This window comes from Podarcis liolepis (assembly GCF_965112155.1).
Source record: "Podarcis liolepis genome assembly, chromosome: Z".
Lineage (NCBI taxonomy): Eukaryota > Metazoa > Chordata > Lepidosauria > Squamata > Lacertidae > Podarcis > Podarcis liolepis.
Genome location: NC_139570.1, coordinates 28,539,209 through 28,556,187, shown reverse-complemented (window position 1 = coordinate 28,556,187; position 16,979 = coordinate 28,539,209). Strand labels below are relative to the sequence as shown.

The window sequence follows — 16,979 nt, the reverse complement described above, 5'->3', positions numbered from 1 at the left end:
TGCCCACAAAAATTGTGAAAGGGGAAAATAATATGGATCAGCATTTTGATGGGAATGCATTGAAGAAACAGTAAAAAAAACCTTCTTGCATGAGCAGAACAGAGTCCTTGGAGGTTAAGGACTTTTGGAGGTAGAGCTATAGTTCCAACATGAGTCAGAACCCAAGAATTCAGGCCAACATCTCCCTGGCAATGTATGGTTGTTTTGTGTGTGTTCTCATCAGAATTTGCTAGATGTCACCAATAGTTTTTGCTGCTAGTTATTTATTTATTTTCTGAACACTTCTCTGGAGCAAAAACGGTACTCCAAAACAACACAGCTGGTTTTGCAGGAAAAGGCTGCAGTTCAGTGACCAAGCATCTGCTCTGTGTGAAGCTCAATTCCACATGGCATCTTCAGGTAGGGCTGTCTAAAACTCTGGAGAGGCACTGCCAGTCAGTGTAGATAATACTGGGCTTGATGGACCAATTATCTGACTCAAACACAAGGCAGCTTTCTAAGCTGAAGAGATGGGAAGAGACAGCAATCCAACTAAAGGGTGTGTTTGGAGTCACAGCAGTACTTGCTTGTCTTCTTCACTTCTTCACTTAAAAGGAGTATATTGTTCAGTATATGTAAACAAACGAACTGCCGGTGTTGTTTTGATAGCCTAGTCCTAAGTTTGATCTAAAGGGACCTTGTCTTGTATAAGATCAAAACCTGGAGAACGTGACATTGCAAGAGGTGGCTGAAACACGGATAATCAAAACCCTGTGCGCTCTTATTGTTTGGGTTGGGTCCACACCTTGCATCTGTTGATGTTCTTTAGCATAAGTCCTATTTTTACAGGCATACACTGTGTCCATAAAACTGTGCCGCACGTAGACCATGAGAGAATGGCCCAAGTGTCCAGCCACTCAATCCACTGAGATAGGCAGACTTCAGCCTGAAGGTGCAACACTCAACACACCAAAAGAACAAGGAAAACTCAAGGGTAGCTCACACAAAGTGTCTTGATTAAGGCCATAAAGTGAGTCAGTGCCAGAGAAGGAACTTACAGTAAATTTCTGACCCATACTTAGCCTGTGGCATATTGTCAAAGTAAAATACAACGTTTACTGGAAGTTTAGGCACTAACATGCCCAGTGATCTGCCTTTTCAACTCCTCTATGTCACAATGAGGTGGTCCCATAAAAATAAAATGTTAGGATATGTCTTTCCTGTAAAGACCGGGGGGATAAGCAGCTTTCAAGAACATATGTTATTAAGACATGGAAGCTGCAATAAAATGCTGCAGTGTACAGTGCTCAGTCAGCCATGCCTTATTCCAGGATATTCCATTCCATTCCCTCAATCCCGTTTCTACCCCCTTCCAATCCTCAGCAAGAATTATGTAGCTACTGGGCATGCTCAATTCTGACTGGGATTTCATTTTGTTGTACTTTTGCAAACTGTGGGGACTCTCCAAGCCTCCCAGTACCTGCTTCTTGTGGTTATATGGTTCTGTTTTGACCAAATAAGAATGGGCAGTTGGAAAATGAGAAATATATTGCCACACAGGGTTTGCTTCATTCATGTCAAACCAAAGCACTTAAGGAGGCATGCAAAGTTCTCTCCCATCCCTTTTATCAGCAGAACCACCCTGAAAGGTAGAAGTGTGCATGCACACGAAAGCTCATACCGAGAACAAACTTAGTTGGTCTCTAAGGTGTTACTGGATAATTTTTAAAAATTTTAAAATATATTTCTACTGCGTCAGACCAGCACGGATCTAGAACCCTGCAAGGCAGGTTTTCCTGAAAGACAGACACACTCAACAAGCATCATGGCTGAGTGAGGATTTGAACCAAGCCTCCCAGTACTAGTTAAGGATACTCAAGGTCCACATTTTAAGGCAAACTGGCCCAATCTGTACTTCCCATGCACAGAACAGGGCACTGTTATCTCTTTGTTTCTTATACTTCTCTGAATTTTGCAACACAGTTCTCAGCTCAGAAAATGTACAAAAATGCATACAAAAATGGAATTTTTCCAGCAATTATTTTAAGTTTGCAGAATGCTGTGGCCACAGGATGGAACAGACCATACTTTAGGCTTTGTTTTCCCTAAGGTAGTCAACATGCATTTTGCTATGCCACTTTAGGCTGCCGGGGGAGGCCCATGCAATAGATTGCTGGGGCATATTTTTTTAAAAATCACTCTGAAAAGGTAAACTACATGTAAGGATCTAGAGTACAGTGGTACCTTGGGTAACAGACACTTCAGGTTACAGACTCCACTAATGCAGAAATAGTACCTCGAGTTAAGAACTTTGCTTCAGGATGAGAACAGAAATTGTGCTACGGTGGCGCGACAGCAGCGGGAGGCCCCATTAGCTAAAGTGGTATGTCAGGTTAAGAACAGTTTCAGGTTAAGAACAGACCTCCGGAACAAATTAAGTTCTTAACCCGAGGTACCACTGTAGTCCTGTCCCCAAAACTTGGGGGGGGGGGTGAGCAGAGGATTATTTTGTACAGAGAGGCATTCGAACGTGCAAGCCTCCACCTGCGGTCGAAAGACGTACAGCTCAAACAAAGGCTTAGGACAAAGGGGAGAACAGTCCTTAGCCTCAAGGCAGGATCATCCAAACAGGACTCCCATTTCAGACCAGGTCAGCTAAGTAACAAGCTGGCAGAAGCAGAAAACTAATGCACACAACTAAATACAACTTTGTTTGAAACCAATGTGTAAAATAATAAGAAGAAGAATCTACCCAAGTGGCTCAGGCATGTGAATTATGTTTCACACTAGAACAGAAGGTTTGAGGGGGGAGGACCTTCCTGAGTGACAGAAGTCTATGAAGCTTTGGTGCTGGAAGGAATGGTGGGAGACTGGCTAAGCAAGAGAGGCCTTGCAAGACAGGAATTGCAAGATTCTTATCGAAGTGAACCTCTAAAGTGAAAATTCAAATAGGTAAAAATAGTTTCTATCCCCCCCAAAACCAAAAAAGAACGAATGCATACAAAATCCCTCAAAAGCTAGAATAAAAAGGTCCGCTTTAAACTAACAAGCAAGCAAACAAGCCATTTGAAATATGCTTTCATTCAATGACACAATTACAAAAAAACTGTAGTCATTTTGGAACTTTCTAACCACATGACCTCCCTAGGAAGCTATTTCTTCACTGAAGGCATACTAGCTGCTGATTCAAGTAGTCCCTGGGTCCAACTTGCATTCCTAGCTCTGCCACGTTCCAGCAAAGTAAACATGGACAGGACAGCCGGCCTCTGCCCCCTCCCCTTTACCCTGTCCACTTCATTACTAAGCTCTCAAGCAGAGGCCTGTCCGTCTCCTTGAGCCTATGGAGTATCTAGCAAGGGGGGTCATTTTATGGGAACTGAACTCGCCTGCCAGTGTTTTAAGGCAATGGGTGAGGTCAGAGCTGTGACTGGTAAATGAGTTTCAATCCCTGGGGTCCTTAAGAGCTATTTACTCCTCCTATTTTGTGAACTTTTCTTGCTTCTGACTTATAATCCAGTCCCCAGATCCTCCCATTTACTACTCTATTTTGCTGCCTGCCAGGTACTTGCAGCAGTTGGCAGGCAGCTATATAATATGTATGTTAGTGTGTGCACTGGGGATCAAGGTAAGTGCAGGAATGACTCGTATTGCTGCCTGCTAACCATGTTGAACAGAGGTGCACTCAGGACCACTGCTGGGAGAAAGTTTAGGTTTTGCCCTGAGAACCTTAGTGCAGCCTTCCCCAGTGTGGTGTCTTCCAGGTATTTTGGACTACAACTCCCATCAGCCCCAGCCAGAACAGCCATCCTGCGCAGCAATGAAGCCAAAGTATGCATAACTAAAATGATCACATATTCCTCCTGTTTCTCTCCCTCTCCCTTCCACTGCCTCCCATTGTGTTAAATTCAGTATTTTCAGTCACATGGTCAAGCCAAAGCAATCCTTAGGATTCAGCATCACACACATAAGAATACTGCACCACAGACAATGAATACTGAAGAAGTATCTCAATGGTTTGTGGACTCAGATTTTCATTTTATTAAAATGTAGCAGTGGCTGGGATCCAATATGCCTGCTTTTGCCCTGCTACAAATGCACTGCACAGTTTTGAGCAAGTTAATTGCTCCTAGTCTCAGTCTCTCCCATACCCAATGTGCAAAATGGGAATAACCACAGCTGACTTTGAAGGTTTATTGTCAGGGAGAGCACAACACAATACTGTTACTCTGCTGGTGGTGCCTGATGGGCTGAAACAAAAACAATTCCATTTTCACTTTAGGAGAATTAAGAGGCAAGCTGACATGACTACATCTTTTTGCCAGAACCTGCGTTGCATCTTTCGGCATTGAGTTCAGCCTTCTTGTAAAAAAAAGTCAACGAACCAAAAGACAGTTAATGACAAAGCTCATTAACTTCTGTTCAAGTTTATTTGGAACAACAGTGTCTGACCTGAATTTCCCGTTATTCCATATAACCTTTACCCTGCTGAACGTGGAGTAAAAGCAGTTTGGGTAGGTGAACCCTGGTGCACTGGTCCACTTTACTCATTACATTTTTGTTGTACAACTACAATGGGACTGTACATCAAAGAATGTAAAGCAGAAATGTGTCAAATGCATTTGCAAACACATGAATCATAGACCTACGTTTCCCCAGGAGCCAGGAGCAGCTCATCCACTATCTCAAAATGCACCATTGGTACCCTGTGAAGGCACTTTACAGGCTAGGCTATATTAGTCAGGGTAGTGAAAAAGGCTGCCTCTTTCATCCACTGTTTTAGCCTGTGATGATGAGAGGGCAGAGTTGACATGAAGGGTTTTGTGGGCTATGGTTAAGTCTTGGTGCCCTGCATTATCACCATATTAATGGCTGTGCATGCCAACCTGAGAGAGCTGTAATTCTTTGGACTTCCTATTGCTATTACATATTGAAATGTTTACAGCAGGAACTTGATTTAAATATTTATGAATTTTACATGATGTTTAGTAACTGAACTGTTAACTTTTACTTACATACTTATAACTGAGGAGAAGGGAATTGATAAGGAGCAGGATCTATTGGGAAATTAACTAGAGTAAACCAATTGAACAGGAGCTGATGCTCTGGCTCAAGGTACAAATTAGCTGAAAAAATTATTAGGGGTGTTTTGGACTGGAAATTAGTTGGCTTGTATTCTAAATTCTTCTCCATACATGCAGGTCAGCATATGCAAATTTGTACCTAAGGGCTTATGTCCCTGAATCATTAAGTAACTTGCAACATCCGTGGTTGCAGCCCAAGCTAATCAAGTCACAATACAGCATGACCAGCATACAATAAACAATCATAAGTGGGTAATCAAATGCAAGTTTGGACTAAAATGATGTCTGAAAAGACAGAAGACTGTTGCTTGGGGGAACTATATTCCAAAGGAACTATTGACTCTTGCAAAATTTCCAGTATACTCCTATTGCAACCAGTATTCTCATGCCCCACTCTCCAAAAAGTAATCAATGCCTAAAAGCATTTCATATTAGAGAAACAAAAATGGAACAATCTGGAAACAAGATTTGGGTTTCGGCTGGGTGAAGCAGCCCAGAATCAAAAAGTGAACCATCTCCACACAGTCACCACTTCCAGCAACCCTACAATCTTTTACAAGTGGACAGCTCCTTTAAATGCATAAAATAAAAAGAGCTTTTGACATAGATGTTAGCTGCAGCTACGATTTCAACAGCGCAGCAACAGAAAAACTTTTTTTTAAAAAAACACCTGTATTTGTCTTTGCAGTGTAAGAACTTCTGGACTTGGACTACTGCCGAAAAATTGCACACAAAGTGCATGATTTCAGGAGGGTGCAGGATCCAGAACGCCCCTAGGTCATTTGGTGGGATTATATTTCCTATGCTTTGGACTTAGATGTTTAGCATTCACCATCCAGAGCAGCTTGAGAAATATGGGTGCCTTTATTTGTATTGGTGTGTCACCGAACCTCTTGGGCTTGCTGATCAGAAGGTTGGCAGTTCGAATATACACGATGGGGTGAGCTCCCATTGCTCTGTCCCAGCTTCTGCCAACCTAGCAGTTCAAAAGCATAGCAGCGCAAGTAGATAAATAGGTACAATTGCGGCAAGAAGGTAAACAGTATTTCCGTGTGCTCTGGTTTCTGTCACAGTGTTCAGTTGCGCCAGAAGTGGCTTAGTCATGCTGGCCACATGACCCAGAAAGCTGTCTGTGGACAAACGCCAGCTCCCTCGGCCTGAAAAGTGAGATGAGCGCCACAACCCCATAGTCACCTTTGATTGGACTTAACCATCCAGGGGTCCTTTACTTTTTTAAAAACCTTATTATTATTATTATTATTATTATTATTATTATTATTATTATTATTATTATTATTTATTGTTTTTGTTTCCTGTATACCCTGGTAAATGGTAATACCCTGCTACTACACTTTTGGGTTGGGTTAGAAAAAGCTAAAAATAATCAAATTTACACTGATGAAATGTTAAGTCCTAGAAGATACTCAAATTCATCTGGACTGGGATTCCCCAGTGTATCTGTTCACAAAACCCAGTGAAAGATCAAATGAGACTCATTGCTGTCTATTGGGTAGCAGGGGCCTGACCTTCTACAGAACCATAAACTTAGCCAGAAGTTTCTGAACAGAATACATTCAAGTAATGGGGGGGGGGGGACTATGTCACCTGTGGAGAGTTAAATCATCTCCACATGACCAGGTAAAGGAGCTTGTTTAAATTGGAAGTACTGGCTTTCTCCCTCTTTTCCAAGGCCATTACAAGGTAACTAATATTAAGTGTGTATGTCAGCAAATGAATTAGTAGCAATTCCTTCTGCACAAAAATAGCAGATTTAACTTGAAAATTACACACATTTAACTTGTGCACGTTCAGCTTTACATGCTTGGCAAAATAATTTTTAAAAATTAAAGGGGGGCGCATTCAGGAGAAAAAGACTTTGGGAATCTCATTTGCCATTGAACCCAATGTGTTTTGATTATGCACAATGTTGGCTTTACGCGCTATCTCTCGAACATAACCCCAGCGTAAGTTGAGACTCGTCTGCACTACAAGGTACGTTAGTGGAAAATCAAGCAAGAGGGAATTTCACAAGATCCAAACCTCTGAAAGGAGCAAGCCAAAAATGTCTGAGAATTCCCTGTCAGGGATGGGAAAACCCTGGAACTGCTGCATTTTTGCATAAGCAATTGCTGCCAGTTACATAATTAATAACATATGCATGAGGCACCTTGCATGAAATGGTTCAGTTGCACGTGATACTCAACAGGATTCACTAGGGAGAACTCATCCTGGGAGCAACTGGCACCGCACAGTCCCTCAGCCCTTGCAGACTTTCCCCTTCCAAGTAGAAACAGAATTCTGAAAATAGCCATTTTGATGCAAGAGCTGTGTGTGTATACATTTAAAAATTCATATGCAGAGACAGCCTTCTATGGAGAGCTGGCATTCAGGAGGAGCCACATTCAAAATGCTTTAGAGGGGACATGGGTGGCTACACTCACATGTCTGAGAAATTTGAGACAACTAAGATAAGGGACAGGGAATAGGTGCGTCCCAAGGATAAATTTTCCAAGTTGTCATCCCTGTCCCTTCCCCATTCACAGGGGAAAGGGCTGCATTTTTTAAAGCCTTTCCAGAAGTATGGTAAAATCTCCCAGCCTCAAAACGACACAGTGCAGGCCTAGGGCAGCAAAATTAAGTTTCCCCTGGAGCGGCAATATTGCTTGACCCGGCCTTGTTCACAAGAGTTGTTTGTTTACATACATCAGTGTTAAACTAAATGTTTCCCTATTAAGCGGCGGGGGCGGTGGAGCTATCAACCACCCTGCTGCTGATTCCATTACACACACAAAACCCACCAAAACTACAAGTGAAACATTACAAGAAATCGGAACTCCTGTCCAAGAATCAAGAGCCAGTATAGGAACACCCTAAACAAACTCAGTTTGCTTCCATTCCAAAGTCTTTCACCATCCGGATTTATGGGGTAGTTTCAACATTACGGTTTCAAAGTTTCCTACACTCAGATACATCTGTTGTAGCCTTTGGCAACTTGGTGCTCTTCAGGAAATGCTGTCTGGAGCGAACGGAAGTTCAAGCCCCAACATCTGGAGGGCACAAATGTAACCAGATATGTTAAATGGTGAACAACTTCAGCATTGTAAGTTTAGAACTGTTTTGATGGAGCTAAACAATAAAACTGTTGATAGCACTGCCATCACCATAACAAAACTAAAACACAACAATGATCCAAAGCCATTGTGCATAATTTCTTGTCTTCCTTATTCACGGTAACTGGAACCTACAATTCATCACTGGTACAAAATGATCCTCTTAAGGCAGGTTAGGAAACCTGTAGGATTCCAGATGTTGCTGGACTCTATCCCTCAACAGCATGGCCAATAGTAAGCAGTGATGAGAATTATACTCAAAAACACTGGGAGTGCCACAGGTTCACTGACTCCACCACTATCACAAGCGCTAGGCCCTCATCTTATCTGGACTTCTGATACCAGCAGATTCTTCCACCACCCCACTTCTCATTTTACATGTCAACCAAGAAAGATTATAGGTTCTCCAGGAAGGAACAGTATATTCCAGCCTTCATCAACCTGGTTCACCCCCGAAATGTTGGACTACAATTCCCATCAGTCCTGACCAGTATGGCTAAGCTCCCATCACGTTTGGAACCTTGCAGCTGTGCAGGCTATTGCCTGCCATCCCGTTGGCACACGCTGGTCTACGTAATGTACCTAAAATGTTCTCAATACAAGATGTACAATGAGACTGAGATGGGTGAGTGCCAGGCTGAGCTTCCAGGACTCCTAGAGTCATTCTAGCATTATACAGTCGCCACATTTTCTCCCTATAGTTTGGCTTCCAAGCTTCCCTAGGGGAAGGAGGTGTGTAAAGTACCATCTCCAGATACAGAATACAAATATGATTTGCAGATAGGTAGCACGATTAGAGAAATGAATACTATGATTCCGAAAAATACACTGCTTGCAAGCAACAGGGTTAATTGGCCTGCACACTAAAGAGGAGGGGAGAGGGAGGTTTTTAAACGTTCAAAATAGGATCAAAATGTGTGTGTGTGTGTGTGTGTGTGTTCCTGTTCTTAATAGGCTGCTGCTAAGGAACCGGGAGGCTCTAAGACTTCCAAGCCGCTCTGATGCTCAGAGAGACCAAAATCGCACATCTCCTCCTCGTGGGTGAATGTATACACTGCCGCTATTATTTACTATCAGGCGCCGGCAGCACGCTCGGCGCTGTACACGTTTCGGTGTTATTTTTGTTGTCATTGCTCGGGGGATTCAGAGTAGCTTTTACAACTGTGGGAAGTTTTCAAGCAGCGAGGAGCGGTGACAGGAAACCGGCACCATAGCTGTCAACTTTTCCCTTTTCTTGCGAGGAATCCTATTCGGAATAAGAGAATTTCCCTTTTAAAAGGGAAAAGTTGACAGCTATGACCGGCACTGAGGCGATGGACTCCACACCGCAACCCTAAACCAGGGGTGTTGAGAGGGTGGCCCGCCGATCAAGCTCCCCGGCGGAACTTTTGAAGGAAGCATCCTACCTCCCACCCCCTCCAAAACCCCCACACCTTTTTACTACCATCTACTTCTGGCCCGCCTACCTAGGCTCCCCTAAATCCAGCAGGCCGGAGTGTCAGCGCTGTTAGCTCTCTCCAACCGCGCAGTGGTCTCCCCTAACCCTTGCAGCCGCCCCTTACGGACGCTCACCTGTCTTAAACTTCAGCGAGGGGTCTTCGGCGGCCCCGTCGTCCTGCAGCAAGACGTAGAGCATCCCGAAGGAGTTGTGGATACCGAAGATGGAGCCGTTGCACCAGGTGGCAGCCAGGACCACCACCCAGCCGAAGCCTCCTTCGGGGGGCGTGAAGCCCTGCGCCGCGGCCCCCGGAGGGCCCCCTCTGGCCACCACAGCGCCGCCAGCCGCGGCTTCCCCTCCTTCGCCCTCCTCCCCTTCGTCTTCCAGGGCCCCCTTCTCTGACAGCGCTTGCTCCTGACTCCGCAGTGCCATCGCGCCCGCCGGTCGAGCTCCTCGGATCGGCAAGAGGAGGAGGAGCTGGTGCTGGTGCTTTGGCTGCTAACGCTGTAGCTCGCTTGCAAGCCGGTCCCTCACGCCTCCTCCTGCTCCGCTGCCTGCCTCTCCTCCTCGGTCTCCTCCTCTAGCTTCCCCCGTAGTCATCCCGCCGCCGCCGCCGCCGCCTCCTCCTCCTGCTGCCGCAGCGAGAGGGACCCTCCCCCTCCGCGTCCAGCCCAGACAAGCCTCGCCACGCCCCTCCGCCTTGCCGAGCTGCCTCCCGCCTGGATCAAAACACGCGCGGCTCTGCTTGGAGACGCTCACGGCGGGCGGGCGGGGAGGCAGCGCGTCCGGAACTGTTGTCCCCGCCGCTGCCGCCGCCTTGCACGGCCCCGATTCTCCACCGGAAGCTGCCTCGGGGGTGTCACGTCTCCGTCCTACCGGAGGGTGGTAGGCTGTTTGTGCAAAAGGAAGGAGGCCGCGGAGGATGCGAGCGATGGGGTCGCCCCCCACCCGCTCTGCAAAGGTACCGCTCCGGCGGTTGCAATCCGGGCTCAGCTCAGCTGTCAATCGCCCAGAATGTATTGGTGGGCCTTGCCTCTGAATACGAAGGGCATAGGAGTGCAGCACCTGCAGCCAAGGGGTGGGGGGGGTGTTGGGGGCCTTTGTTTTCCTCCAAGGAAACCGAGGGGGAGAGTAATGGCAGCCCTCGCCCACCAGGAGAAACAACAACTGCGCGCACTTGCAGCTCCTCTTAAATCATGGTTGGATTTAGGAGGAAAAATTCGAGCGGCTGGGGGGAGGCAGGCGATTCGGGGGCTCTGGAATCGCCCCCTCACTTGTCTAGGTGTCCCGTTTCCCCCTGCCCGCAAGGTTGCGGCGTGGTGTGTTCGCCGAGGCTTGGCCGACGACGGGAGGCGACAGATTAACCCCGAGATTGGGAGAATCAGGGATAATCCACGCGCCACCCCATGACAGCAGTGGGTTAGGTTGCTAAATGGGTGAAATGGCGTCTAAAATATAGGTCACCTTATTGTACGGTGAAAAATGCTTGCGCGTGTAAAAAAATGTTTCGCCACCACTACTCAGTGTCGTAGTAGTAGAAAACTGGTCTTGAGCGCGTGATCAGACACGTTTGGAGGAATGGAGAGAGTGTAAGTCCCCAAAAGTGAAGGTGAGCCAAGCAATTCCTGTCCTGCCTGAGCGGATGCACGATTCCCCGCCCCCCACGCCGCCGCCACTCTTCAGCAATGACACACCGGGGAGTAAGCCCTACTGAGCACAGCAGGGCTTACTTCTGAGCAGGTATGGAGAGGATTGCGCTGTTCGGCTTCGCCCCCCGCTGGTCACTAGCACTCTAAACATACTTACCTGGGAGTAAAACCCATTGAATACAACGGGCCTTCCAAATAAACGTACCCAGTCTACATTAAGCCAGCAAGCGAGGATTCCCCACTACCTCTGCCCAGGCATTGCTTGGCACATATTGGGTCCTCCTCATACAACAAAACCAATTTCAAAGAAGGTGGGACATTTTCAAGAGCTGGGTAGCTTATTTTATCCTTTCTTTTTTTAAAAAAAGTCTCCTATTGAGTGGGCTCAGTGAAAGAGGAAGGGGAGAAAGATTTAGCAAAATGGCTCCTTCCTACTACCTTCTTTCCTTCCTACTCCCCCCCCCCATCAGTAAACAGGTTGATGCCTTTGAGATGGGGGGGGGGTGTTTCGCAAGCAGTGTGCCCACGCGCATTTACTTCCACAGAAGACCATGTGAAGCTCTCGCATTTTGATCCATCATAATAAATTGTTGTTATATTGTTACTGCTTTTATTTTGTTACTGATTGCTCTTGTGAGGTGGCTGCAGCATTTCCCCCCAGGCAACACACACACCTGCCTTCAGAAGATCCATAAGGATTGAAATCTCATGGGGCAGCAGCTGCTGCTCCAGACCTCCCTGCCCTATATGTGAGGGCAGCAGCAACCTGAGTCCTTTTCCCCTCTCCCACCAGCAGCAGATGACATTTGGATAAGGAGGCAGAGCGATCTGAATGCTGCCTCCTTGACTCTCAGGTGTCTGCCAGACTCAGACCCTGAGGAGTGGGAGCCAAGAAGGCTGGCTGGTGGTGCTGTGACAGGGAAAGGATGGGCACCCACCCAGTGGGTCACAGGAAATCGGGATGGCTGTGCCAAGTGTCTCAGCAGTGAACTCTGGTGGTTTAAGGAAGGGGTTGGGGAGCTATAAATGCAAGACCTCTTACCACGCCAGGAAGAAAATAGCTCCCCTCCCCTTGGTTTCTGCTGTGAACCTTTGTTGTTTTTTTCTGCTTCCCCTGCCGAAACCCCAAAGTCCTGACAGCCCATTGGAAGCAGCTTTCACTTCCCTCTAGGGAGCCAAGGGGCCATGCAGCCCCTCCCCTTGGGATCAGGGAGCGGTACTCCCCCCCACACACACACACACAAGGAAAAAGCAAAGAGCACTCCTAGAAAGCTTAGCAAAAGGTAAAATAAAATGGAAGCACAACAACCATTTCACTGCTGACCTCACCTAGAAGAGATAGATTTGAGTGTGAGTGTGTCTGTGTGCCTGAAACATTCTCCACCTCTTCACTCACACACAGAGAGAGGTACTCAAACTGACCTTTCTGCTATGGTTTACAAGAAGGCCTAACCAGCACTATGACATCCGAATGGTGGAAGGGCACCGGTGGCGGGAGGCCTCATTAGGGAAAGCATAGCTCAGTTTAAGAACAGTTTTGGTTTAAGAACGGACTTCCGGAACGGATTACCGTAAATTCGTAAACTGAGGTATCACTGTACTGTATATATCTTCCCTTCAATAAATATTCCCTGGGAGACTTACAAGCAAAACAGTGTTAGAAACAGTGTTATATATGATAATATATGAAAATCAAGAAGGAGAAATAGACCACATAGTTTTACAGGCTGTATTCAGCTACCCTTAGGTCAGAATAATCTGTGCTTAATTTAAACTAGGATTAAACTTCATGCCACTATTAAAATGACCCTTTCTTTGACCCTTTCTTTGATTCAGCAAAGCACTCAAACTTGAAACACCATCCATGGCTCTGGTATGCATATCTCAAAAAGAATATGGTAGAGCTGATGAACATCAGCAAAAGGCAACCAGAATTATCAATGGACTGGAGCAAACTCCCCAAGGAAAGGTTACAACTCCTGGTCTTTTTTTATATATAGATTAGGAGGGAAATGAATAAGAGAGACATGGCAGAGGATTCGGTAGAGACTGAATCCATCCAGGCAAATGAAGGGCTGCTCTGCCAACCCCATATATGTCCACTTGACTGCTTTGATCGGTGGACTTGGAACTATTACAGATGCCACATAATACCCATTCTGCGTTGGTAAGAACTCAAATATTTTAGTGTAGCAGCACCTACACCCTGGAACTCCCTGCCTATTGACACCAGGCAGGTGTCTTCACTGTGCGCTTTTCTGCACCTGCTAAAAACATTACTTAGGCAAGCCTGCCCAAGTGTTAGAGATGGGTTGAATCTACTTTTAGTCTGTTTTAACTTTTCAAAAGCCTTTAATTATTGTTATTTTTATTACTGATAATTTTATTGTTTTATCTTTTTTGTAAACCTCTTTAAGGGATGTTGCTTTTCTCTCTCTTTTTTACACCCAAGCGGTGTACAAATTTTATGGAATAAATTATAAATAAACCTGATTCTGCACTCAGTCACTCCCCACCTGCCTGCCTTCTTAAAACTAGTCCAGTTGAGGTAGGGGAGACACTGTCAGCATCCCCCTCTTAATATTGTCTCTTCTAGAAGTAAGCAGAGGTGGGTGGGAAGGTGGGCTGGAATTAGTTGGCTCCACCCATCATTGGCTCTGCTGGGTTCTCTGCCTCTCCCTGCCAGTTTTGCATTGTATGTGGGAAATGGATAGACATTTTTCTCCCTCTGAATGGAAATGGAGGAAGATTCAGTAAAGGAAGGCTGTCTTCACGCTTCACATAGTTAAACTATGGAATGCCCTCCTACATGACATCATGAGATAAAATGGGATTATTCATGCAGGATAAGTTTATCAATGACTACCAATGTTGGTAGGGACACAGGTGGTGCTGTGGTCTAAACCACAGAGCCTTGGGCTTGCTGATCAGAAGGTTGGCGGTTCCATGCACTGCTCTGGTTTGCCAGAAGTGGCTTAGTTATGCTGGCCACATGACCCGGAAGCTGTCTGCGGACAAACACTGGCTCCCTCGGCCTATAGAGAGAGATGAGCAATGCAACCCCAGAGTCTGCGACTGAACCTAATTGTCAGGGGTACCTTTACCTTTATCAATTTTGGTGGCTGTATGCTACCTCCAGGTAGATCTCTGAATTCCAGTTGCTGGGAAATCTGTTACCCTCAAGTCTGACTTGTGGGTTCCCCCCACAGGCATCTGGTTGGCCACAATGCTGGACATGAAAGGCCTTGACTTGTGTCTGATCCAGAAGAACTCTTTCTTTCTTTCTTTCTTTCTTTCTTTCTTTCTTTCTTTCTTTCTTTCTTTCTCTTAAGTTCATCTGACTTGGAAATCTGACATCCATGCTGTTTTCCTAAAACACTCTGCCTGGAATTAAACCAACACAAACACTACCAAGAAAGGGAACCCACCCCACGCCCAAAGCTGCAAGCTCTTCTATTGCTCCACCTCCAGAGCTTTGTGATTACACACATTTGTAGGGCTGGACTTAGCTATTGCTTGCTAGATGAACCTATCATTTATTTAGCAAATACAAAGGTTGCACAGTCTGGCCAAAGAACCATTGTCCCAGGGTTGAAGAAAGCATTGCATGCAAGCACAGGCATGTGTAATAAAAAGCAAGGGGTGGGGTCTAATATTAAATGCAAAGCATTGTGGAGAGGAAGGTATTTGAAGTGGAGGGGTAGTGGAAGTACTTAACTCTTTCCCCCTTTGCCCACCGCTTTCCCCAACACAGGATTCACAGTTTATGTTTACAAACATCCACCTCAAAAAATGCAATGGAAAAATACCCATTTTTACCCAGCATTTAAATGCCACCAGGAAAATGGACATACTGTACCTCCTATAGCAGAGGGTTCACAGCCTGGGGGCCTCTGCCATCAACAGGACATGGAGCAAGTCCCTCCATTCAAACCCTGAACTGGTGGGCAGGATGACAAACATCTACCTGGCCCTCAGGACTTTCCCCAAGCTGTGTCCCTTATTAGTCCTTTCCCTATACACACACCCTGAGCGCTTTTGCCTGGCATCACTGCACTGTGATAATGCCTCTTGCTTGTCTGGATGGCGAGAGATATCTATAGAGTGTTTGCATGTATGTGTAGAATCCTCTGACTTTTGCATGGCTAGAATACAACCTGTGGCCCCAGGCTAGGTGTCACATCTGTTGCTATGGCCACTTTTGCCTCTGGCCACACTCATCACTGGTACGTGCTCCCTCAGAGGTCTTCCACCAGAAAATCTGGCTCCCAGGCTGAAAAGGATTCCTCATCCAGATTTAAACACCAAACAACACTGAATTGGGCCTGAAAGCCAACAAAAAGCCAGTGAATAATAATGCACTGATGTTACAGTATTTGCACCACCTGACCTGCTCTGGTTAAAATTCTCATAGCTATTTTTTGGTGGCCTCTACATGGTACTTTTCAGCATTATTCAAAGGCAGTCATACATAAAAATCTGGGAGCTTTATATAGTAGGAATGGATTATTGCATACCCTCTGTGTGTCCTGATTTTCCAGGAATAACCCCAGAATTACAAAAGCCGTCCTGGCTTTTGATCTGATGCTGGAATGTCCCTATTTCCTCTGCCAGTGCTGCTGCTACTGAGCTCAGAGAGGAGAATGACCCGCCGCTTGTTCTGAGGGATGGTGGTGGCGGCTGCTGCAGCTGCGAGAAAGCATTCTGTAGCCTCTCCGTGGCCACCAATGCTGACCTCCCTTGGGCAGCTCATAGCAGCTGCTGGAGAATGGGCAAGGCAGAAGAGAGGCTGCCACTGCCTAGGCCCAGCCCTGCATGACGTGCAGCCCCTGAGGCACAGGCAGAGGGCAAAGCCCCCCAAGCAGGAAGAAAGGGAGGAGCAGAGCACAAAGGTTCTTGGTTTTTTTGTTTGTTTTTTAAATGCTTTGTACATTTGTGTCTAATCATTCCCCTTTCTAAAATTTATTTATTGGTGTGTGTTTTTCTTTTTGAAATCTCTCAGAGAATAAAATAAAATCAGGATTAAGTGTGCTGTGTCCCTTTGCTGTAGCGGTGGCGGCTCCCCCCCCCCCCAATTTTCTGATAGGAAATGCTCTGCCAGGTGGAGGGACAAAAAATGGGGGGGGGGTCAGTTGCAGGGGGAGTGAGAAATGTCCCTATTTTCATCTGAGGAATGCTGGAGGGTATGTTGTTCTTTTTTACCATCATTCTATTAATTGCCTTCTAACTACCATCTGATTTACACACCCCAAAATTAAAAACTGTTTAAACACACACAAAGCAAACTAGGAACCTAACGTATGGACACTTGTGATAAAGACCCATTTATCCAGCTGGGGAAGCCTGTTGGCAGGGCTGGTCAAAGACATGTTGGCACCTGGGGCAAACCACAGAACAGGGCCTCCCCACCCACCAGGGACAAAAGGGTGAATGAAGACCTACCTCAGGAACAAGGGTGGCGGGGGAGGGGGAGTGCAGCAGCAGTAGCAACAACAACAACAACAGGTAACACTGTCCTTGGAGGTCAGATCTGCTGCCCCTCTAAAATCCTTTTGACTGAAGCGGTCACCTTACCTGCTCTCATGGGTGGGCTAGACCTCACTGTAGGAACAAAAATGTCTTCAAATGTTTCCAAGAAGTGCAGACAGTGAGTGCCTGTTGTATCTCAATAGGAATGCAATTAGTAGTAGTAGTAGTAGTAGTAGTAGTAGTAGTAGTAATA

General features: G+C 46.0%; 1 protein-coding gene across 1 annotated transcript in view; it reads right to left on the bottom strand.

Annotated features, from left to right (window-relative positions):
• Positions 1-16,268, bottom strand: part of SLC16A2 (solute carrier family 16 member 2) — a 106,162-nt gene extending 89,894 nt beyond the window's left edge. The window contains exon 1 of the mRNA XM_083485224.1: positions 9,743-16,268. Within this exon, the coding sequence (XP_083341350.1) occupies positions 9,743-10,040 (298 nt within the window). The 5' untranslated portion in view covers positions 10,041-16,268. The remainder of the gene's footprint in view (positions 1-9,742) is intronic.
• Positions 16,269-16,979: the final 711 nt, after the last annotated feature.